Below are 22,707 nucleotides of genomic sequence, written 5' to 3' on the forward strand. Positions count from 1 at the left end.
TCTTCTGTGTTGCACCAGCAACAGAGCACTTCTGTCTTTCACAGAGCTTTCACTTTTTTCCTGAGTCAGTGAATAAATGAACACAGTTGATTCCACATCTGAACTCTCTGCTTCTTGGGTAACGATTTTCTCTTAAGCTTTTCCTATGTCTACCCAGAGTTTGGCCCAGAGCTCCGGCATTCATTTGGACCACAAACAAAGATATCAGACTGAAGTATCCCATTCGCAGCCTGAACAGTTTGCTTCCTCTCCCATCCTGACCCCACAGTTACCTGGCCTCCTCACTTCTTTCCCAGACTCAGCAACTTTGCCAGCTTCACACAAGCAGGGAAGGGGAGGAAAGGGCAGGTGCCCCATGCCAGCAGGCACTGCAGGCTGGTGGGAGGGCAGGTGTGTGTGGAGCAGGCAGCTGCAGCTGGCCACGACTGGGGCTGTTTGGGGGCCTGTGCACAGCAGAGGCGGATAAGGCATGGGGGAGGGCGTCTGCTTGGAGCCGGAGCCAGCCGGTTGCTGGCCTGCACTTTGTGCTTATCCTCCCTTTCATCCTGCCCTCCGAGCCTGGGAGTTTCTCAATGGAACCGGCGTCTGGGGAATGCTCTGCAGGGGGTGGAGAGGGCTGGCCCACGAGGGGGGCATTCCAGGCATTCTTTACATCCTCCAGGAGCCAGGCGGTTGGGTGCAAGAGTGAGAAGCTGCCCTGCACTAGCGGGAAAAGGATTTCTTTGGAAGGAGAGGATAAAGGTGGCGGGGTGCCTTCCAGCAGCCAGGGACAGAGCTGGATGGGGGAGGGAAGGGCGGGCTATATAACTGGACAAACCCAGTTCTTCAGTGCTAAAGGCAGAAAGGGCAAGTTGGGACCCTCAGCCCAGGGCTCTCTCCCCTGTGTGCTTACAAGGGCAGAAGTGCTGATGGAGGTATGCCTGGGAGTCTTTTGGAGCTAAGAGCCGGGTTTTTGCTGTGTGTTTTGCTTTCATTAAGCAGGGTCTCCATTTTTCACCCCAGAGAGTCCAAGGAAGTGTGTGTTAGGAGAAAACTCAAAGGTCTGTGTCCCACTACCCAAACAGAATGACTGAAGCTGTTTTCCAATCACCGTTCTCATTTTTAATGGGGTGGTTCTTTCTGGTCACAGGAGGGAAGAGGGACCATCAGGTAGACAGAGTCAGGGCATGGAGCGAGGAGCCAGAGACCCCTCCCAGAGAGTGCGATGGGGCACGTAGGCTTACAAAAGATCCCCACCCCCGCCTGTGATCAGCAGGGAAGCTCTGCACTAATACCTCCCTGTACACAAAACCTGATGTCACAGTGGAATTCCCCAGAGCATAGCATTCACAGTATTGAAAATAGTAAGATTCGCTCTTTTAAAAACACAGAGCTGAAAACATTAAAATAAATAAGGACTTTCTAGGGCCCTAAAGGCCCGGAGAAACAGATACATCCATTCTCAATAGCAGGAGCAGCATGGAGGCTGGAGAAGTTCAGAGTCCTTGAGGTCCAAAGTGGGGTCCGGGGGACTCTGAGCCCCTTGAGATGAAGTCCATTAGCAGCCTGAGCTTTTTCAAGTCTTTTAGATCCATAGCAGCGACTCCATTCGCCCTACGGCATGAGGACCTCCGGGCTGACCCCGTCTCTCCCTCAGGTGGACAGCTGGTCCCTGGGCGTTCTCCTCTACATCCTGGTGTATGACCACGAGACGCTGGTGAAACAGATCAGCAACGGGGCCTACCAGCAGCCTCCTAAACCCTCTAGTGAGTGAGGGATGTGGGCATTCTCATCCAGACCCTGGGTGTCCTTTGCTAATTCCTGATGCAGGAATTAAACAGTGACGTAAAGTGAAGCTTCCCTGGTGGCTCAGACTGTAAAGGATTTGCCTGCAGAGCTGGAGAGTGGGAAAGATCCCCCCGAGAAGAGAACGGCAGCCCACTGCAGTATTCTTGCCTGGAGAATTCCATGGACTGAGGGAACTGTCTGCAATTGCAGCCTGGTGGGTACAGCCGTGGGGCTGTAAAGAGTCAGACACGACCGAGCGATTTTCACTCCCACTTTCCAAGTTTGGAGGATGGGAAAGGGGAGAGAACCTCTGAGGAAACAGAGGCTGTGTTCTTTTACTGCTCAGGTAAGTATGGAAGGGCACACTCTAGGAGACCATTCCCAAGACACCCCCGGGAAAACTAGCGGGGAGGGCCACATTCCAGTTTGAGTGGTTCTCTTAGCAGAAGCACACTGACTGAAACCGCCCACCCTGGCCAGGCACCATAGTAACCGTCTGCACGAGTTGTTTCACAGGAGATCCCGGTAAGGAACATGGAACTAATAAGCCTCCACCAACTGGCAGAGTTCAGGAAAGGTCAAAAGGAGACACCACCTGTCCCACCACCTCCCAGAACCCTTCTCTCTGGCATCCATCTTGGCTGAACAAGGCATGCACCACCAGGAAGGACTCTGAGTCAGAATGATTGGCTAAGGGCAACCCAGAAACTAACCCCATCACCATAAAACCCGAGACTGCGAGCCACGTGGCAGAGCAGCTCTCCTGGGTTCCCTTACCCTCCTGCTCTCCACCCGGGCGCCCTTTCCCAATAAAATCTCTTGCTTTGTCAGCACATGTGTCTCCTTGGACAATTCATTTCTGAGTGGTAGACAAGAGCCCAGTTGCAGGCCCTGGAAGGGGTCCCCCTTCCTGCAACAGTTGGTGGAAATGGGAATGTGTGCGTGAATGAAGAACACCTTGGCAGGACGGCATCACACACAAACTTACTCTTTACAGGAGCTAGGCACTGATACAGTGCTCTTTCCAGCTCTCTGTGGCCCTGCTATGGAGAGGGCACAGGCTACACTGTACCCGCACACGGGCGGGCAGCCGGCAGAGACCCTGGCCAGGCCTCTGTGGCCCAGTGGCTGCGGCACCAGCCTTTGTTTAAGAAGTCCAAGAGTAAGAACTACACAGCCCAGACCCTCCAGGGGGACGCCGCCCCTCGCCCTGGTAAGGGTGGCCTCAAGCTGCCAAAGGCATCCTCAAGAAGAAGGCATCGACCCTCTCAGAGGGGGCAGTGGGCAAGGCAACCTGGAAATTAACAGGCAACCTAGACTCAGCCACGGGCCTTCCTCACTGCTTCTCTGTACTCATTTCCCCTCTAGAGCTACCTTCTTGGTTCCACGGGGCTGAAGACATTGAACCCTCAACACACTTCACTTGCCCACTGCCCACATTCAGCCCTCCCCATGGCTCAACTGAAACCACCTCAGCCTTCTGGGCTGGGATGTGGGTCCTGGGAGGCAGGGAAGAAGGCAGTCTCCCCCTTAGGGTGCATTCAGCTGCATCTCAGAGCCTTCCCGCATGGGCAATACCCCCTCTTCAGCTGAGCTCCGAGCAGACCCTCAGTCCCTGCTGGCCGCCCTCTGTCCCCTCCGGGCAGTCCAGCAGAGAAAAGCAGCTAGTCCCCAGGGGGTCCTGCCTCCAGCGCCTCAGGCCTCGGCTTCCGGGGCCCTCCAATGGGGGTGCATCCAGCCCCATGAGGTTGTCCACAGACACAGAGCCCCGCAGAGGGGGCTCGGGGAGCCGTTCGGGCAAGTCCAGCTGGTCGAAGGACTCAGAGGACAGGATGCTATCCTCACTCACAGCCCCCGAGGGGTGGCTGGCCTGGGCTGGAGGGCGTGGGGAGGCCAGTTCATCCAAAGAGCCGAAGGTGGTGGGCGCTGTGTGCTCCAGGGCCGCGTGCGAGAACTTGCCATTGTGTTTGAGAATACCCTTGCGATGCGGCAGCCGCCCCGAGGCTGGAGGGGGCTTGTGCTCCATGGTATCCCCACTCACAAACACGTTCCCGGCATCCGTATCCCCACTCACAAACACGTCCCCGGCATCCAAGAGCTCCCCAGACTCGCTGGGCTCAGGCGAGGAGTAGTAGCCGGACTCCCGCTGGCGTGCCTTCTTGAGGATGCCCTTCTTGGGGAGCGGCGGGCCAGCCTGGCCTGGGTTGGCGGGGCTGGGGCCGGGCTCAGGGCCCTGCATTGCCCCCTCTGCGGGATTTGATGTCTTCTTCTTGAGAATGCCTTTCGGCAGCTTGAGGCCACCCTTCCCAGGGCGAGGGGAGGCATCAGTGGCCGGGGCCCCCTGGAAGGTCTGGGCCATGGCGTTCTCCTTGCGGGACTTCTTGAGCGAGTGCTGGCGCTCCAGGCCAGGGGCGAGGGCCCTGCCGCCCGGCGCCTGCTGCTTCAAGAAGCTGCAGACCTTGGCGCCGTTCTCCAGGAGGGGTCGGGAGGAGCGCCACAGCCACTGAGCCACGGAGGTCCGGCCGGGGTCGCTGCTGGGGTGCCCGCCCTCGTTCAGGGCCCCCTGCTCCCCGACACGGGTGGTGTAGCCCCAGTTGACCCACCAGTGGCTGGCCACGTCCTCCAGGGTGGCCCGGCGGGTAGGGTTCACCATCAGTAGCCACCGGATTAGGCCACAGGCATCTAGAAGGGGAGAGAGAGGCTTCAGCTCCGTAGCCACAAGCTCGGGCACCCACAGCATCCCTTCTGGCTCACCCCATGGATGCTAAGACGGGGCTCCCTCCCAGGTCAGCTGTGCCCCCAGGCAGGCTCCCCAGTCTCCAGAACCGCAGGACCACAGCCCTGTTTACAGGTCTGCTCCTTTGCTCCAGTGAAATGCAGGCCTCTGGGGGTGGAGGCTATGCTGCTCAAGAGTAAACCAAGGTCCTCACACCCTTCTTCTCACCTTACACATTGTACATGAAAGGACAAGATTTCTAAGGACAAACGCAGTAGGCAATGAGACAACTGTGGCAGAGAGGATCTAGACTAGGCTTTAGGAAGCACTTCCCAAATAAGCATGCCCATAAAGGAAGATTTAGCCCTTCCTTCCTTGCAGGTCACAGACACAGGAGGCAGGGAGATGAGAGCAGCTACACTGGGTTGCCGTCTTCACTTAGTGAAAGCGAAAATCGCTCAGTCATGTCTGACTCTTTGCAACCCCATGGACTGTAGCCCACCAGGCTGCAACTGCAGACAATCCCCTCAGTCCACGGAATTCTCCAGGCAAGAATACTGCAGTGGGCTGCCGTTCTCTTCTCGGGGGGATCTTTCAGACCCGGGGATTGAACCCCAGTCTCCAGCTTTGCAGGCAAATTCTTTACAGTCTGAGCCACCAGGGAAGCTTCACTTTACGTCACTGTTTAATTCCTGCATCAGGAATTAGCAAAGGACACCCAGGGTCTGGATGAGAATGCCCACATCCCTCACTCACCAGAGGGTTTAGGAGGCTGCTGGTAGGCCCCGTTGCTGATCTGTTTCACCAGTGTCTTGTGGTCCTGCCCATCAAAGGGCATGGAGCCATGCACCAGGATGTAGAGGAGAACGCCCAGGGACCAGCTGTCCACCTGAGGGAGAGACGGGGTCAGCCAGGAGGTCCTCATGCCGCAGGGCAAATGGCTCCAGGCTCGCCTTCAGTACCCATGAGGGGGAACCCAGAGCCCAGAGCATCCAGGGACCACCTCCTTCTAGTACCCAGGGGCAAAGAGGGCCATACTGTAGAAGGGACTGGAAGTCATGGAGGGAGGCGTCACCTGCCTCTGCTTGGGGAGGCTGGCCGGGGGCTAGGAAAGGCAACAGGAATGCAGAAGGTGTGGGGCACAGAGCCACGCTGTCAGGGGTCAGGGGTCAGAGGTCAGAGGACTTGAGCGCTCATGCCAGTTTTGCTACTCCCAGCTACAGAACTGGCTAGGCACTGCTTTGGTGGGGAAGTGAGTCTTGCAATCTGAGAAAGGGAATCATTAGAAAACCAGCTCATCCCTCTCTCAAGGTCTAAGCCAAGAGATTAGGAGGCCAGGTGCTCACCTCTGGTCCTGTGTAGGGCTTTCCATTGACGATCTCCGGCGAGGCGTAGAGGGGGCTCCCGCAGAACGTCTGCAGGAACTTGCCTTGGTGGTAGAGGTTGGAGAGGCCAAAGTCAGCGATCTGTAGGATTGGGTCAGACACAGACAGGGTTAGGGTTAGGGTTAGGGGCCTGGACTGTTTTGTAGCTCCTGGTCTGCCCCTCTCCAGACCCTGAGGAAACACAGGCCCTGGCAGGAGGAAAGGGTGCCCATAGCCTCTACCCCACACTGGGCACTACCAACACAGCTCAGGCCCTGGAAGAAAGCGCCCTTCAGAGGCTGTGTCTACGAGGTGTGCCTGGGCAGAGGTAAGGGCAGCTCCAGAGTCCTCACTGTTCCCCAGGCCCTTGCTCAGCCTGCTCTCCACTCCAGGGACGCTCACTCGGCCTACACACACCCTACCAACCCAGAGAGCCCACCTCCCCCGGAAGCCTTCCACTGCCCTGAGGTCTCCTCTTCCATAAAGCCGTACGGTTTCCAATGGCTCACAGGGGGCCCTGCTTGTCAGTTCCGTCTCCCCACGCTGCCATGTCCATATGCTCCCCACGTGGACCACCTGCCCCGACCCCTTCTGTGGCTCCTTGCCCAGCTGCGGCCCATGGATGGGACTAGTGGCCACTTAATGGCTGAAGGACGGCTCTCACTTGGAGGGGGAGAGACAATGTCTCATATCAGTGCCAAGGACTTCAGAACACAGTTACCTATGGGCTTGGGTTGCCTTCCCAGCAAAGGGCTCATCTTGGCCCACATCTAGGTAGGAAAGTGGTGGTGGGACTGGGGTCAGCCCAGGAGATCTGAGAAGCCACAGGGAAGGCAGAGCAGAGATCAGGGCCATCATTATGGCCCAGGAGACGCAATCTTCTTACAGGAAGGGCCTCCTGAGCCCTCGGATACTGGGGGTTTGAGGGCCCCCAAGCCCATCTTCTCGCTCCTTAGAGAGACCCTTCCCTCAGCTCTCCTCAGACAGAGGCTGAGACCTATGCCCTCTCGCTCCTAGCCTTCCTCCCTAGCAGAGGGTCACGTGTGTCCAGGGTGGGGAGGAGCTGTTTATGAACTCCTTCTTTTATGGGTTTTATTGGCCTCTTATCAAGCAGTTACCTATTGACGCCCATAACAAGGCAGATGACTGGTACAGATGGGAAAGTTCATGCCTGCCTGGACTGTGTGCATTTACTGGCTCTGGCCTCCCCCTCCCTGGTTAGCATCAAAGCGAGCCCCACCTACTCCGGGAATTGGAAAGGAGAATGAACTCAGGGCACCTCAGGGCACAGGTCAGGGGCCACTGGGGAAGAGGCTGTGACCTGGGTTCGGGAAGATTCTGCGGAGGGTCCGAGTGCAGAGTCAGAGCCCTCCCAGGTGTCTTCAGGGCCGGCTCTTGCTGTCTGCCCCTTCCAGCCCTGAGATCCGAGCTTATCACGTCAACACGAACTTCTCAGACCTAAATTTAACTACCTAGCCATGGGGATTCAGCAGCAGCAGGAGGCAGGAGGCTGGTGCGGGAGTGCCTGCTGTGGTGAAGGGTGCAAAGGGCTCCTTCATGGCAGCAGATTAAAGTGCAACGCGTGCGTGCGTATGTGTGCCTGCATCTCTGTGCACACGTGCAGGTGGGAAACACGCAGGCCACGGCCTCCCCCTGCCAGTCCCAAGGCTGTGAGCAGCAACCGACCCTAGATCTGGACTCCTTCAACCTTGTGACGTTGAGGGGGTTAGAAGACTGGTTCCAGCTGACCTTGCTAGCCATGGGCCCTTGGGTAAGACACGCCTTATCATGAGGCCTCAGTCTTCAACCCACAGAAGGAAGTGCTGAAATGGAGGGTGGCTGAGTCCTTACCGGGACTCAACTCCTCCTGGAACCTCCTGGAGACTAAAAGATGCTTAGGTGGGGCCAGTGCAGACGATCTGGGGAGGGGTGGGGGGCAGTTTTAAACAAGAAGTGAGGCTCACCTTGATATTTCCATTGGCATCTAAGAGGATATTCTCCAGTTTGAGATCCCGGTGGACAACCCCGTTCTGAAAGAGGGAGGGCAGGGGTCAGGGGAAGGCCATGAGGGGAGACGGACATGAAGACCTAGTCTGGACAGTGAGGAAGCATGAAAGGTGGGGTAAGCACAGACAGGCAGGGAGCCCAGCTTCACCGGTACAACAAACCATGGGTCCTTCCAACCCCAGCCAAGAGACTTGAAGCCAGATGCGCCAACACTCCCATCTCGCCTTTGTTTCTCGCTCCCTGTGTGGTCCTGGCAAGTCTCGGGACCTCTCTGGGAAAGCCAGCCCCCGGGCCCAGGGCCCGCCCACCTGGTGGCAGTAGTGCACGGCGGAGACGATTTGCCGGAAGAAGTGCCTGGCCTCACGCTCGCTGAGCCGCTGCCGCCCGCTGATGTAGTCATACAGGTCACCCCGGCTGGCGTACTCCATGACGATCACGATCCTGCTGCTGTTCTCAAACACTGGGGCAGCGCGAGGCACAGAGTCAGGCCCTGCGGGGGGCACGCTCCCACCACGGGTCACACCCTCCTCCCGGCCCCAAACCGGACAACTGCAAGGGGGCAGGATGCTGCCCGCCGATGCTCCCAGCACCTCCCAGTAGCAGTGAGTTCAGGCCAAGAGGACTGGCTCACTTCCCTCTCCTTGGAAGTTCAGGCTTCTGAGCATTCTTAAACCTACCCTACAAATTCTGAGACATCGCTGGATAAGAATGAAAAGTCAGGCTCCCTGGTTCAGAACTCAGTACTTTTTTGTCTGGTGACCTTCAGCAAATCTGTTCCAGACACCTCAGTAAGGACATAGGTTTGGGATTCAAATCCTGGCCCCATCACTTACTAGCTGGGTGACCATGGCAAGTCATTCAATCAGTGCGCCTCAGTTTCCTCATATGAAGAGGGATAATGACAGCAATTTCACAGGGCTGGGGCGAGAAATAAGATAAAAACAAGTGACAGCTCTCAGGCTGGCTGAGCGAGCTGGTGTGGAGCCTGACAAGCAAGCAAGCACTCAATAGATGGTTGCTAAGCTGCTAAGTCACTTCAGTCGTGTCTGACTCTGTGCAACCCCATAGATGGCAGCCAACCAGGCTCCACCATCCCTGGGACTCTCCAGGCAAGAACACTGGAGTGGGTTGCCATTTCCTTCTCCAATGCATGAAAGTGAAAAGTGAAAGTGAAGTTGCTCAGTCGTATCCAACTCTTAGCGACCCCATGGACTACAGCCCACCAGGCTCCTCTGTCCATGGGATTTTCCAGGCAAGAGTACCGGAGTGGGGTGCCATTGCCTTTATTATTAGCATCCTCATGCATAAACTTGAAAAATAATACTCAGAAGATCAGAAGAGCGATAAAAGCATATGAAAGTGGTTTGTAATCCATGGAGAGCTGAGACACTCATCACTCTGAACTTCTTTGATTTCCCGTCCAGAGTATTCAGGCTTGGGCCTTGTACACAGAAACAATCAATAAACATCTGATAATTAATTGACTCGCTGGGCTCCTGGCGGTCAGCCTGTTTCAGCTGGCTCATCTCCACGTGTGGGAGGGGCCCGCTTGCCCCCACAGGCCTCGTCTGTTCTCCTGGAAAAGCAGGGAACGGCTGGTTCATCAAACTGGCCCTTCAGCTGGGTGTGTGTCAAAACATGTATGTCCGTGATATTGCATCTTCGTGTCAAGCGGGTCCTATGAGTCTGGCTTGCTCAGTCAACCCCAGAGCGATTCCTGTCTAGCCTGGGAGAAGGAGTTGAGAGAGGAGGCTACTCTTAGGGAGAGTCCGAGCTCCCAAGCAGTTGGGTATCTGGCCAGGAAGACTGTGCTTTTTCCCAGGAGAGCACCGTGGCCCAGACTGCTGGGGCCTGCCTAGAGACTCCAACCCTGTGGGTCTCTACAACCCTGCAGAGATAACCACTAGCCTTCTCAGCCGCTTGCTTGGGTTCCTCATGGGACGGGGTCAGGCCAGGGGACCATGGCGGTGGTTCTGCTCTTAAGCCTTCTTCTAAACAGAACGTGAGAGAGGAGACCTCTCTTCCTCCCATCAGGAATATTCAGGCTGAGAGCAAAGTCTCAGGCTCCCTTCCTCCCTCCTGCTGCTCCTGCCATTCCTCGCTTCCTGCCTAACTGATATTATGTAGAGGCTGCCAGGAGACAGGAGTGTGTGGAGGCCGTTCCCTGTCTTTCCCGCATCACCATCTCTCGCTCACTTTGTTGTCTGGGTCACAGGGAGCAGGGTAGCTAGGGTGGGAAGCCAGCACTGATGTCAGTACAAGAGGAGGCTGCGAGATACGAGGACGGGTAGGAACCGGCCTCACGGTGGGAATGATTCAGAGGACAGGAGGCCTGGCTCTTGAGACGTACAAAGAAAGAGAGCACCCACACGCCTGAGACAGGCGCAGGTCTCCGTATGCTTCAGCTACCCCCACAGTGCCAAGGCTCTCAGTGGGTTTGGGGAGGCAGTGTTTAAGTATGGGAAACCTAAGAACAAAAATGCCTACAATCTGTGGAGTTCCTCTCCTGAGCCGAGTACTTGGTGACATTAAATTTGATCTTTGCAACAACCTTGTGACGTAGGTGAGATTATCTCATTTTACAGAAGAGGAACTGAGACCCAGAGGCTACATTAAATTACTTGCTCAAGGTCATGCAGCTGGGTTTCAAATCCAGCTCCTGCCCAAGCCTAAAGCCCATGCCCTTTTCTACTCCTGTGTGTCATCTGTTCCGACCGCGCGTGCGCACGCACACACTCTCTCCGCACGCACACACACTCTCCGCACGCACACACTCTCCGCACGCACACACACTCTCCGCACGCACACACTCTCTCCGCACGCACACACACTCTCCGCACGCACACACTCTCTCCGCACGCACACACTCTCTCCGCACGCACACACTCTCCGCACGCACACACACTCTCCGCACGCACACACTCTCTCCGCACGCACACACACTCTCCGCACGCACACACACTCTCCGCACGCACACACTCTCTCCGCACGCACACACACTCTCCGCACGCACACACTCTCTCCGCACGCACACACACACTCCGCACGCACACACTCTCCGCACGCACACACTCTCCGCACGCACACACACTCTCCGCACGCACACTCTCCACACGCACACACTCTCTCTGCACGCGCACACACACACTCCGCACGCGCACGCGCACACACACTCCGCACGCACACACTCTCCGCACGCACACACACTCTCCGCACGCACACACACTCTCTGCACGCACACACTCTCTGCACGCACACACTCTCCGCACGCACACACACTCTCCGCACGCACACACTCTCTCCGCACGCACACACACTCTCCGCACGCACACACTCTCTCCGCACGCACACACACTCTCCGCACGCACACACACTCTCCGCACGCACACACTCTCTCCGCACGCACACACTCTCTCCGCTTCAGTGCCCTGCCTCTGTACCTTCGTGGATGGCAATGATGTGGGGGTGGCTGAGCGATGACATGATCTCAATCTCGCGCCGAATGTGCATCAGATCTTGCTCATCTTTGACTTTGTCTTTCCGGATTGACTTGATGGCCACCTGGGAGCAGAGGGTGCAGGAGAGTGAGGAGGAAGGCCTGGCAGGCAAAGGCATCCCTGAGGACACTCTGGGGGAGCCCTGACCCTGGTGATCTGCCTCCCGCTGCTACAAAGGCCATAGGTTGCACCCAGAGAAGCCTCTCTACCCTTCACTGGGGCAGGCAGCAGAGAGGCTAGAGAGAACCTTCTCTGGCAAAGATTCTTGCCTGGGTTGGGTACGGTTTATGTAGTAGGAATGAGGATAAGCCGATGACCTCACTCAGAGTATGGATAGGTGAAGACGGTAGGTAACAACCTGTACTTGTAAGGCCGACGCTTCGTGGTTCAAAGCAAATTTATCTTGGTCCGCCACGAGAAAAGGACTGGGCCTCTTCTGCTCCCCTCTGGGTGGCGAGCACGGTGCCTGGCACGCAGTAGGCACTGAATAGCCATTTGTTGCAGCTGACAATGAACTGGCCTCAACCAGCCTGAGAGGCAGGCGCGGAAAGCACCACCATCCCCATTTCCAGGTGAGGAAGCGCGCTCCTAGAGAGGCTGTTTCCTTCCTGTTCAACATCACACAGGCACTCACTGGCACAGACTGGCTTGCACTGTTGACCCACGTCTGATACTTTTTCCACCTGATACTTTTTCCACCTCAGCCCTCTACTTCGCTACAGTCTCTAGCTAAAAGGTGGGAAACAACCCAAAGGCCCATTAACCGATGACTGATCAGACAAAATATGCTATGTTCACACAATGGAGTATTATTCAGCCACAAAGGAGAATGAAGTACCGATACATGCCCAACACGGACGAACCCTGAAAGCATGCTCAGTGAAAGAAGCCAGACACACAGGGGCAAATGCTGCACACCTCTACTTATCTGAGTAACCAGGACAGACAAACGCACTGCACAGAGAGCAGGAGGCTGGTTACCGGGGTGGGGGTGCGGAGGTGATGGAGAGTTATTGCCTAGTGGATACTGAGCTTCCATTTGAGATGATGAAAAGGTTTTAGAAACGCATAGTGGTAACCATGCACAGCACTGTGAATGTACTGAATTGTACACTTAAAATGATGACAATGGTAACTTTTATATGTCTTACCCCACATAAAAAAGTGAAGTCGCTCAGTTGTGTCTGACACTGTGCAACCCCATGGACTGTAGCCCACCAGGTTCCTCCGTCCGTGGGATTCTCCAGGCAAGAGTACTGGAGTGGGTTGCCATTTCCTTCTCCAGGGGATCTTCCCGACCCAGGGATTGAACCCGGGTCTCCCACATTGTAGGCAGACGCTTTACTGTCTGAGCCACCAGGGAAGTCCCTGCTTACAAAAAGATCACTCAAAAAAGTTATGAAAAAAGTACTAGCGTTTTCAATCCAGGTGAATAGTAAGGTCTCTCCCTCAGCACCAAACAACCAGACGGTTAAACAGAGTCCCCTGGGCTTCGCTACCTTGTCTGTAAAGGTGAACATGCCATTTAAGGATTAAACTCTGGCTGGTACCTGCGGTGGGTTCAGGAAGGGTGGAGTGAGGCAGAGGAAATGGAGAAAGAACTGCCAAGAAGCCGCTTACGCACAGCTCTTACACACAGAGGGGTCCCAGCCTCTGTCCCGCCACACGGAGCAGCGACACAGGAAACGCGCGCGTGGAGTGCGGGCAGTCGGGGAACCGGGCTGGACTAAGGAGGATGTCTGCCACGCTCTCCTCCTCTGCCTCTGTGAAACGACCGCATAAACGCCACGGGCCACGGAGATGCAAGGCGGGCACCGGGGCCGGGCGGGGGAGGGCGAGGCGTCACCGACGTGGGCCGTTGCGACAGGTCTTTGCGAGCGCACGGGTGGCAGATACAAGACCCCCCCCTTCCCCGGAGCCTGGCGAGTTGTAAGAAACCCGGGGAAAACGGCCCCTGGTTCATCCCCCAGGAGGGTTTGCCGCCCCTCGAGGTTCAAAGGAGCCGGAAAAAGGAGCCCGGGGGCGGGGCCGCCCACGCCTTCCCCGGGCTCTGGGCAGACAAAGGCTTCCTGCTTCTGACGCGCCCGCGGGCCTGTGTCCCCTCAGCCAGGAATGCGGAACCGCCGCGATCCGGCAAAGGGGCGCTCACAATGCCCGGGCCGGTCACCCCAGCAACGGGCCGGGGACGGCGCGCCTGGGAGAGGGGCGGCCGGCGGGCGGGGCCAATGGCGGCGGGAGGGGCGGCCCCCTCGGCGCCTCCCGCCCGCGCCCCGCGGGGGCCCCGCTGCAGCTGCAGGGCCGGCTGCGCCCCGGGCGTCTCCTCACGCCCTCCACCCCTCCCGCTCCAAATGACCCCGAGGAGCGAGCGAAGCAGAAAAATCCCCAGCTTAGAACTGGACAGGGGGTGGGGACGGGGGAAGGGGCCTAAATCCTCCTCCAACTACAGGCTTCAACCGGCAGCCTGGCTCCTGATCACCTCTCCTATACCCTTTTTCTCCCCCTGAAGGGGAGATATTATGGACTCGTTCTTCTCTCTTTAAATTCTTTGTTTTAAAAATCAGGTAATACCTCGAGCTCTTCAGATAAAGGGCCATAAGTTGAATCTATTTATGTAAAAGGAAAATCACATATAAATCACATACTTAGATAATGAAACAAATATTTGAGAATTTAAGATACATATGCAAAACCTGGGCATATCTCAGGTGTACAACTGTGCACACACAGACATGCGCAATAAGCAAATCACTGTAGGCGGGCTCAGAGCTCTAAAGAAGGCAGGCCTAACAGAAGAGAGGTCTCAGAAAAGGAAAGGGCCCTGAGGGGTGCTAGGAGGAGTCACTGCGGGGATACAGGGTGCACAAGTTGAACCCTGAAATCCATTCTGGAAGCCTACAATTAAAACCAGAATTGTTCGTCCTCAATGGACAGCTCCATCCCCCTGCCAGCTCATGCTCTGGCCCCATTATCTATGCGAGGTCTTAGGAGACCACAGTTTGGCTGGCACTTCCCAGGAAGGAAACAGGTTACGTCATCGAGCCACCACCAGTCCTCAAGCAAGTGACAGACAAGAAGAGCAATGTGTCACTGCCCTGGTGGGCCTGGGGCACTTCCCCCACCCACCCTAGCCCCACCAGACAGGCCTCTAACTGCTGGAGAGCCTGTCAAAGTATATAAGATAGAGCAACAGCTCAGGCTTATAAGGAGCTCAGCATACAGAAAACACTCAACTGTTTACTGGTGAACACAAATCACAAATAAATATTTATTGGTTACATCATTGGGCTGATCCCTGGGACCTACGGGACCAGTGCCCAAATAAGATTTTCTGCCCTTTTTGTGAGGCATGGGTGGAGTCAACCTTGTTTACTAGAACTCATTTTGAGAGACCTTTGTTCTTATGAGCAAGATAGTTGAGGAACCACTCTCTAGAATTAAAATATAGTGACCAGACTAAAGGAAGAGAAAGATAGTCGCTGAATGGATCACCCAGAGGCAGGAAAGCCACCTGCGTACCGACAATCCTGGTTCATCCCATGTAATTAACAGTGCCCTTCTTACTCACCGAAGTATTCAGGCTGAGATGTTATATTACATGGCCACCCTACTCAGAAGGGCCAGGAAACTGAAACACAATAATGACAATATAAATGTGAACATTAGATCAGTGGAGGGGCGCCAAGAGCCCAGGTATCTAATCTTTATTTGCCCCTTTGGAGCTATGCAACTCAAGACAAGTCATTTAAATGATCTGGTTAACTGGTCTGGCTAGTTCTAATGTTCTCATCTGAAAAATAAAAGGGCATCTATTCTCCAAACATTTGCTGAACGCCTACTACATGTCTGGCACTGCAGTAGGTGCTGGATTCAGATAAAAACTGGACAGTCCCTGTACCAAGGCCCTTGATCCAGTCAAGTATGATTGAGATCCCTGCCCACCCGGGAGCTCCAAGAGCACCGGAGAGCTTTGCCTGGAGGAGCAAGGTCAATTACCCCTGGGAGAAAGCTTCGTTTTAGATCTTGGAGGAACAGTGGGGCTCACCAAGCCAAGGCACATAGGCTTTTGGAGGGGGACAACAAGGGCATTCCAGGCAGACAGAAAGGTTTGAGAACACACCAGAAAGAAAGGAAAGGAACTATTCGTGAATTTGCACACTAGGATCTCTAAGCTCACTTCTAAACTCCAGCATTTTCTGATGAGCTTCTTCAGAAATGGGTCACCTGCTATCATGCCAGGAAGGTGCTGGCCAAGGGTTGTTATAATGGGCTTATTCAGAGGCCCCATGCCATAACCGTGTTAACCTGCCTGAGCAAAATTCCTATTGCTACCAGCCCAGTGGTTTTCTTGCCTCTGCGGCCCTGCCTGCCTGAAAGGCAGCATGGCCAATTCCCTATCCCATTTTGCAAATGCAAACACTGAAGTCCAGAAAGGTGGCTCTTCCCAGGTTCCTCAACAAGGCCAGGCTGTCAGGGTCCAAGATGGAGGGCTGCTGTGAGAAGAAGCTACCATCTCAGAAGACAAAAGGTCTTTACAGATGTTCTGGCCTGCCTCTAACCCCTGGGGAAGGGAATACCCCACACCCTGCCTTGGGCTGGGCTGTACACCACCAGCCACCATCAACCCACTTACAGATAAACAAACATGTTGGACAGATGGGTGCTGAGATCAATTGGTTAAACACTGCCTTCTCTCCTTCTAATCCCCATAGGAACTCAGATCAAGAATAATATGCATTCAGGAGAGGATGGCAGAAAGATCTTAGAAAAAGATGACCTACAGGTACTGGCTGCAGATGACAAGAGAGAGGGTACAAATTGGACATCTCTGGTCATAGCTATCAGCCAGAGTTGGAGCCAAGATCTTTGACTCCTTTTTGGCCTTTCACGGAGCAGCTGCCTCTGGGAGGCAGGTTGAAGAGCTGGAGGATGACCCATTTAGATTACAGAGGAGAAGCTGGGCTAGGCTGGCAGGGTGGAGAGAGGCCTGGGGGTGGCTCACCATCCCACCAAGCCTTCCAGAGAACCCGGCAGGGACCAGGAATGGGTTCTGAGGAGAGGGGGTGCTGCCTCCCCTAAATCCCATGCTGTGCCCACCCCTTCTTTGCCACCCTCCAGCCCGCTCTGCCAGACAAAGCGCTTCCCTACCCAGCCCTCCTGCACGGCTTGGCCAAAGCCCAGGAACAGCAGTCACCTGCAGCCAAAGTCTCTCTCTCTGCCCTGAGCAGGCAGGTGCAGCAGGCGCTGGGAGGGCAGCATCACTCAGAAGAGGCCTCTGGCACCTGGCCCGGTGGCAGCCCTTCTCTGGATCAGGGGCTAAAGGAGAGACTGGGACTCTGAACAAGGCAGAGGCCAAAGGGCTTAGGGAAGTGAAGCACATGCCATTCTCTTCCTCAGGGCAGGACAGACCCAGGATGGAGGGACTCTGCCTTCCCCAGGAGAGGGAGAGGAGGACCGTGACAAAGCCAGCCCTGCTAGGGAACACCACTACCACGCATGTCAGCTACCATGCACATTACCTCATTTAACCCTAGGAGAACCCCCACGAGGCAGGAGTTATCACAATCCCCACTTTACAGATGAGGAAGCTGAGACGCACAGAGGTCACACGGCTCGGAAGGAGCAGAGCCCGGATTTTGAATGCTTGCACCTTGATGATGAGCGGAGCAGTTTTCCTGACAAAGCAAAAGCCTCGAATGTAGTATAGCTCACCCACTCAGGATCCCTGGGCGCAGGCAGTGAGGATGTGGGGGTGGGGCTTGCTCCCGAAGACTCTTCCCACTCTCAGTGTGCCTGGAGCTCTGGGAAGGGCAGTCAGAGCTAGCTGCTGGAATGACAAAGCAAACTGAGGCAAGCCCAGGCTCAGCCCAGAGCCAGCTCCCAGTTAGAGACTCAGGCCTGGTCATCTCGCACTGGGTGGTCAAGTCAGGAGCCAATGTTGCAAGCATGCCACTAACCACCCCCGGGACATGTCACCTGCCCTCCCTGGGCTTCAGTTTCCCCATCTGTCAATGAGGGGATCAGACCATATCGGTCGCGTTCAAACATTTTGAAATCCCACGCAACAATCCAATATAAAAATGAGACAGAAGCTCCCCTGGCCCAGATCACTCTCCCTTGGGACTCCACTCTGCTCGTGCAGGTAAGAACTCTATGCAGATCACCCTAACAGCTGTGGTGGACTCCACCATTCCAGGCACCCAGCAGGTGCTTTTCTTCCTGGGGGAGGGCGTAGGTCAGGAGAGCTAGGAGAGTCACAGGAGGAAATGTCATGTGGATACCAGGAATGCACTCAGAGCTAGAAGATCCAGAGCAAATATTTATTTTTCTTTTAATGTCCTCCTGGAGTGGCCCTTAGTCCTGCCCACCTGCCCCTCCCTGCAGACAATCCCATCGGGCCCCTGAGAATCCCATCAGACAGGCTGGGAATTGGGAATGGGGCGGAAGTCACCCAGCAGGCTTTCCTCTGACCCTCCTCCCCAAAGACCTTGGTTCATTTTGGGGGAGGTCGTGGGCTGCTCCCACACTCCTCTCCTGGGGCACCAGGTCAGTCTTTCTTCAGGGAGGACACTGCAGAGGCAGGAGTGGGGTTGCAGTGGAGAAGAGGATTCCTCCCCAGAATTTAGAGAAACCAGAGTTTAGCATCGTGTAGAGCTGCTCTCCAAGGAGGCTGGAGGCCCTGAGCAAACTCCCAGCAGAAGTACAGGGTGATCTATGGATCAGGGAGCAGGTTCCATTCCTGCTTATCTCGGCTCCCTGGAGACAAGAGACATGAAGCCAGGGAGCACCTTTGAATTCTCTGTTCTGATGTAATAAGAGCGGAAATCTCTGCCTACAGCCACTGAGGTTTGCAAACTGAAAGATGGTTCATCTCATTCCAGAATCAATGATTTCTCTCTTTCTCTTTTACATACACACAACCGGCATACACACGCAGTGACCCAGGTCAAGAGCTTAATGGGTTTCTGAATTTCAGCCTCAGTTTCTGGGCCACCCCATTCCTCCCCAATCCAGTCTGCCCCCCAAGAGGTATGAGCCACAAGCCACAAGCAGCTACTTTTCACTTGAGTCCCTAACAAAGCCTGGGTCCAGCAGTCCCAAGCCTGGAGGCTTATTGGGCCATTACACTTTATAGAAAGAGAAAGAAAAGGAAAGTCAGGAAGTACATGATTGCCCAATAGCTGTAACCTGGCAGTGGGCACCTGGGGACTGTGCCAGGCGTCAGCAGGAAAAACATACTCGGTTCTATTGATGGGGCCATAATCCACTCCCTTTCCCCAGCATCCACTCTCCTTCACCAATGAAATGACTTCCTGAATTTCAAACCAGCTACTGGCTGCAAAAGCAAACAATCTAGGGAGGTGACTTGCTGCCATAGCCAATAGGCAAACCACGGCCGTGCATACACGCACATCTCATAACCAGCACCCAACTGGATTTGGCAAAACAATCCCTAAACCACCTGTTTTTAAAAGGCTTCTTAAAATACAGATTATTTAGGGACTTGTCTGGTGGCTCAGATGGTAAAGAGTCTGCGTGCAATGCGGGAGACCTGGATTGGATCCCTGGGTTGGGAATATCCCCTGGAGAAGGAAATGGCAACCTACTCCAGTATTCTTGCCTGGAAAATCCCACAGACGGAGGAGCTTGGCAGGCTAAAGTCCATGGGGTCACGAAGAGTCAGACACGACTAAACCACGAATACTTTCACTTTCGACCTTTTTGGAGGTTCAGGGGTTAAGACTCGGTGCTTCCACCGTAGGGGCACGTGTTTCATCCCCAATCCCACATACTGCACAGTGTGGCAAAAAAAAAAATACAGATTATTTGGCCCCATCCTAGATCTTCAGAATGAAATCCTCCCAGTTCGGAACCAGAGAAGGTGCTTCAATAAGCACCCAGGTGATTCCAATGTACATTAAGCTCAAGTTAGGGAACCACTGTTAATTTCTGCAAACTTGCCATCCTTTTAGGGCTAGTCTTCCCAAATCAGTTCTCATTGAGGGGTCTATTGTCAGGAAACAATTTAAATTCATATTTGTACCTCATTCAATCCTCATAGAAACTCTGAGGGAGCCCATATTTTCCTCATTTTTGCAAAAGGAGAAACTAAGTACAGAGAAAATAAACTACATAAGGACACACATTAAAGGACTCCCCCCGGTGACTCGGCAGTAAAGAATTCATCTGCAATGCAGGACATGCGGGTTTGATCCCTGGGTCAGGAAAATTCCCTGGAGACTGAAATGGCAAACCATTCCAGTATTCTTGCCTGGACAATCCCATGGAAAGGGGAGCCTGGTGGGCTATACAGTCAATAGTGTCACAAAAGAGTTCGACATGACTGAGCAACTGAACAACCCACAGATTACTACTGCTATACACACCTACGTCCCAAATGAACAGGACACGTCCCTGAAAAGGCCCCAAATCCAAAGGTACCTTGGGGCACAGTGGATCTTTCACCAGAGCCTGGTTTCACATTTACCAGAGTTAAAAACACATCATAATAAAACTTTGATTGAATGTCAGATCTGGCAAGGACCTAAATGTCAAACCCACCCAACGCCCCTCAGGAGGGAGGGATGTCTCCATCGTCTCCTGGGCTGCCAAACTCCCAGAACTGAACTGAGGAACTGGACTCCTCATCCCTTTATTCAGTCGGCTACACATACGCACTACCCCCGCTAAGATCAAGTGCCTTCTACTTCCTCCTTCCATGCTACTCCACTGGATAGTCTGTTACAAACAAAATTCCACTGAAGTCTCATCTCTAGGGACCCTCCTCACCCTGACTCACTTTGGAAACCATCACTTGCTGACCAGAGTTGCTCGGGTTCTCAAGTCCACGACCATTGTCCCTATACTCATGGACAAATGTATAGAAAACACCATCAGCGCGCGCACGCACGCACAAACCACCACACACACACACACACACGAAGATGGAGACTGAAGGCAGGCAACCCCACCGAGCAGGGCGCTGGCCCCCGGCCCACCCTCCGTCCCTCCACAGGCGTGGCCGAGCCCGGAGCCCGCCGGCCGGCGCCGCACTCACCAGGCGCCCGGAGCTCTCCCGCGCCTTCTTCACCTTCCCGTAAGTCCCCTTGCCCAGGGTCTCCAGGAACTCGTAGCGGTGTCGCAGGTTGTGCTTGTGGTGGTGCCGCTTCACCGCCTGCTTCTTCATCAAGGGCTTGGGCGACTTGAGAAGCCCGTCGGCCAGGGGCCGGACCAGCTCGGCGGCCAGCGCGGCAGTGGCCGAGGGCGCAGGGCCGAGGCGCCGGGGGAAAGGCAAGGACTCCATGCCAGACGGCGGCGCGGGCGGAGTGGGTCGGCGGCTCAACAGAACCGAAGACCCGGACACCTGAGCCGCTTACGCCCGGGAACCCAAGCTTGCACCTGCGCTCGCGAGCCGGCGCGGAGCTGCAAGCGGTTATAAACGCCGCGAGCCCGCAGCGGACCACGCCCCCCGGCGTCCATTGGCCGGGCCGCCCGGAACGCGTGACCAGGGCCGCTGGCATTGGCTCCCCCCCGCGCTTTGCGGGGAGAGTAACAGTGGAGCCCCGCCCCCCGGGCTCCGGGGGTGCCTTGCAGCGGCAGGGGCGCGCGGGGCGGCCGTTGGGGCGGCCGTTGGGGCGGGGCGGGCTGGGGTTGATGCTGCCGGGACCCAGACGCTTTGAGAGCCCCTACATTGCTCTGTGCCTCTCAGAGGCTCTTGGTACTGCCTAGAGCCACCTGTTGTCCTTTCATCGCGCTGTTCTCGGTTAGCCAGAGGCAAACTGACAATGATACTGTCCCCCAAAGGATTTCTCCATCCTGAGTAATTTGCTTCTCCCAAGTCAAAATCCATAAAGTCACTCCACTACTTCTCTGAGACCATAAGGAGGAAAAAGGGATGGATTGGAATGGAGGCAAACTCTCGAGTTGGAGGGTTAGGGGAGAGCCGTTTCAAGGTTCTGAGTTCTGCTTTCGGTCGGATCAACCTTAACTGTATCCCAGACATGCAGTTCTGGGAAGTTCCTACTTCTTCAGCAAATAAGGCTTCTAAGGTTGAGTGAGTTCCTCAGGATGTGGTAGAACTGATGAAGCAAGGGAAGGAGGCAGAGCCAAAGGGAAACATCCATTCATTAAAAAATATATTACACTCCTACTATTTAACTTGTAAATAGTTGCCCATTCAAGTTTTCCTTTTCTTTTTTTTTACTTTTATTTGCATTTATTTTTTGCGGCATTTATTCCCAGGCCATAAGTTTTTGTTTCTTCAGTTTCTTCTGGGACATCTTTTTCTTCTGTGCAACCTCCTCTTCTGGTTTAGGAACAATCTGTTCTTTTTCAGTAAGGATCATCTCAGTGTGGCAGGATCAGCTCATGTAGGGGCTGATCCAACCGTGAGCTCTGTAAGTCCTGCGCCACATCTTGGGGCCTTTGTTCACTTGGATTTGCTCAATGACCAGAGAATATACATCTAAACCCTTAAGTTCAGCATTACTCTCTGCATTTTTGAGCATGTGTAGTAAAAATTCAGCACTCTTTTTGGGCCACCAACCCTGCGTCCAGCCCCGCTGTTTGGCCTGTGCACACCTACCAACTCCACCGTTGTAACGACGGAATGGCACACATTGCTTCTTTAAAGTGACATCCTTCAGGTACTTGGTGGCTTTCCGGATATGCATACCCTTTATGGCCTGTTTCACGAGTGTTCTTAAAGTGAATACGAAGATTTGAACCTCTTGATTTGCATGATTTTGTGGGGTTTTCTGGGTCAAGTGAATAGTGCACCATTTTTAGGGGTCACCTCAGGCCGCTTACCAGAAAAGGCTCAAATTTTCCTTTCTGTGATTTTTGAGCCTGGTTTTTAAGGTCTGGAGCAGAATCCTTAGTCCAGAATCCCCATTGTGAGTGTCATTTAGAGTGAAGAGACTACCCACAGGCTCGCCTCTTTCCTCTAAGTATGGGATGTAATGGGGAGAAAGGAACATTTCCCCCTGAGTCTTCATAGTAGTCCAGTCCTGTGAAGGGTGCATTATTCTGTCCAAGGCCACACAACTGGTAAGAAGCTGGCAGAGCTGGGATTCAGAAACCCCTGGAGGATGCTGCTGCCTCCAGCTGTGTATTCAGGGCAGGCTGAGGACCAAGAAGGACTAGACCCCCGTGACTGAATTTTGTATTTAGTCTGCCCACTTTCCTACTTCCACTGTCCTTTCTAGTGTGAGTTAGGGCTGGAGAATGGGGCCCTTGGCTTCCTTTGTCGCTGCAGAGGATCCGCTTATTCAGGAAACCAAGCCCAGATCTGGAGAGCCACAGGAGGTGGTACCAACCCCAAACCTGGAGAGCCACAGGAGCTGGTAGCCAGTCTGGC

General features: G+C 54.7%; 1 protein-coding gene across 2 annotated transcripts; it reads right to left on the reverse strand.

The window, feature by feature from the left end:
• Positions 1–1,078: 1,078 nt before the first annotated feature.
• NUAK2 (NUAK family kinase 2) lies at positions 1,079–20,759 on the reverse strand. Of its 2 annotated transcripts, none has more exons than XM_069544515.1 (7): positions 20,407–20,759; positions 11,295–11,415; positions 8,163–8,314; positions 7,812–7,877; positions 5,830–5,949; positions 5,240–5,372; positions 1,079–4,449 (listed from the first exon to the last, which is right to left on the reverse strand). In XM_069544515.1, exons 1-7 carry the CDS (start codon positions 20,650–20,652, stop codon positions 3,353–3,355), a joined length of 1,935 nt encoding a protein of 644 aa, XP_069400616.1. In that variant the 5' UTR covers positions 20,653–20,759; the 3' UTR covers positions 1,079–3,352. The 2 variants fall into 2 exon arrangements, with proteins under 2 accessions (XP_069400616.1, XP_069400617.1); XM_069544516.1 differs by lacking the exon at positions 20,407–20,759 and adding an exon at positions 12,902–12,974.
• Between the last annotated feature and the right edge of the window lie 1,948 nt (positions 20,760–22,707).

This window comes from Ovis canadensis, chromosome 12, assembly GCF_042477335.2.
Source record: "Ovis canadensis isolate MfBH-ARS-UI-01 breed Bighorn chromosome 12, ARS-UI_OviCan_v2, whole genome shotgun sequence".
Classification (NCBI taxonomy): Eukaryota; Metazoa; Chordata; class Mammalia; order Artiodactyla; family Bovidae; genus Ovis; species Ovis canadensis.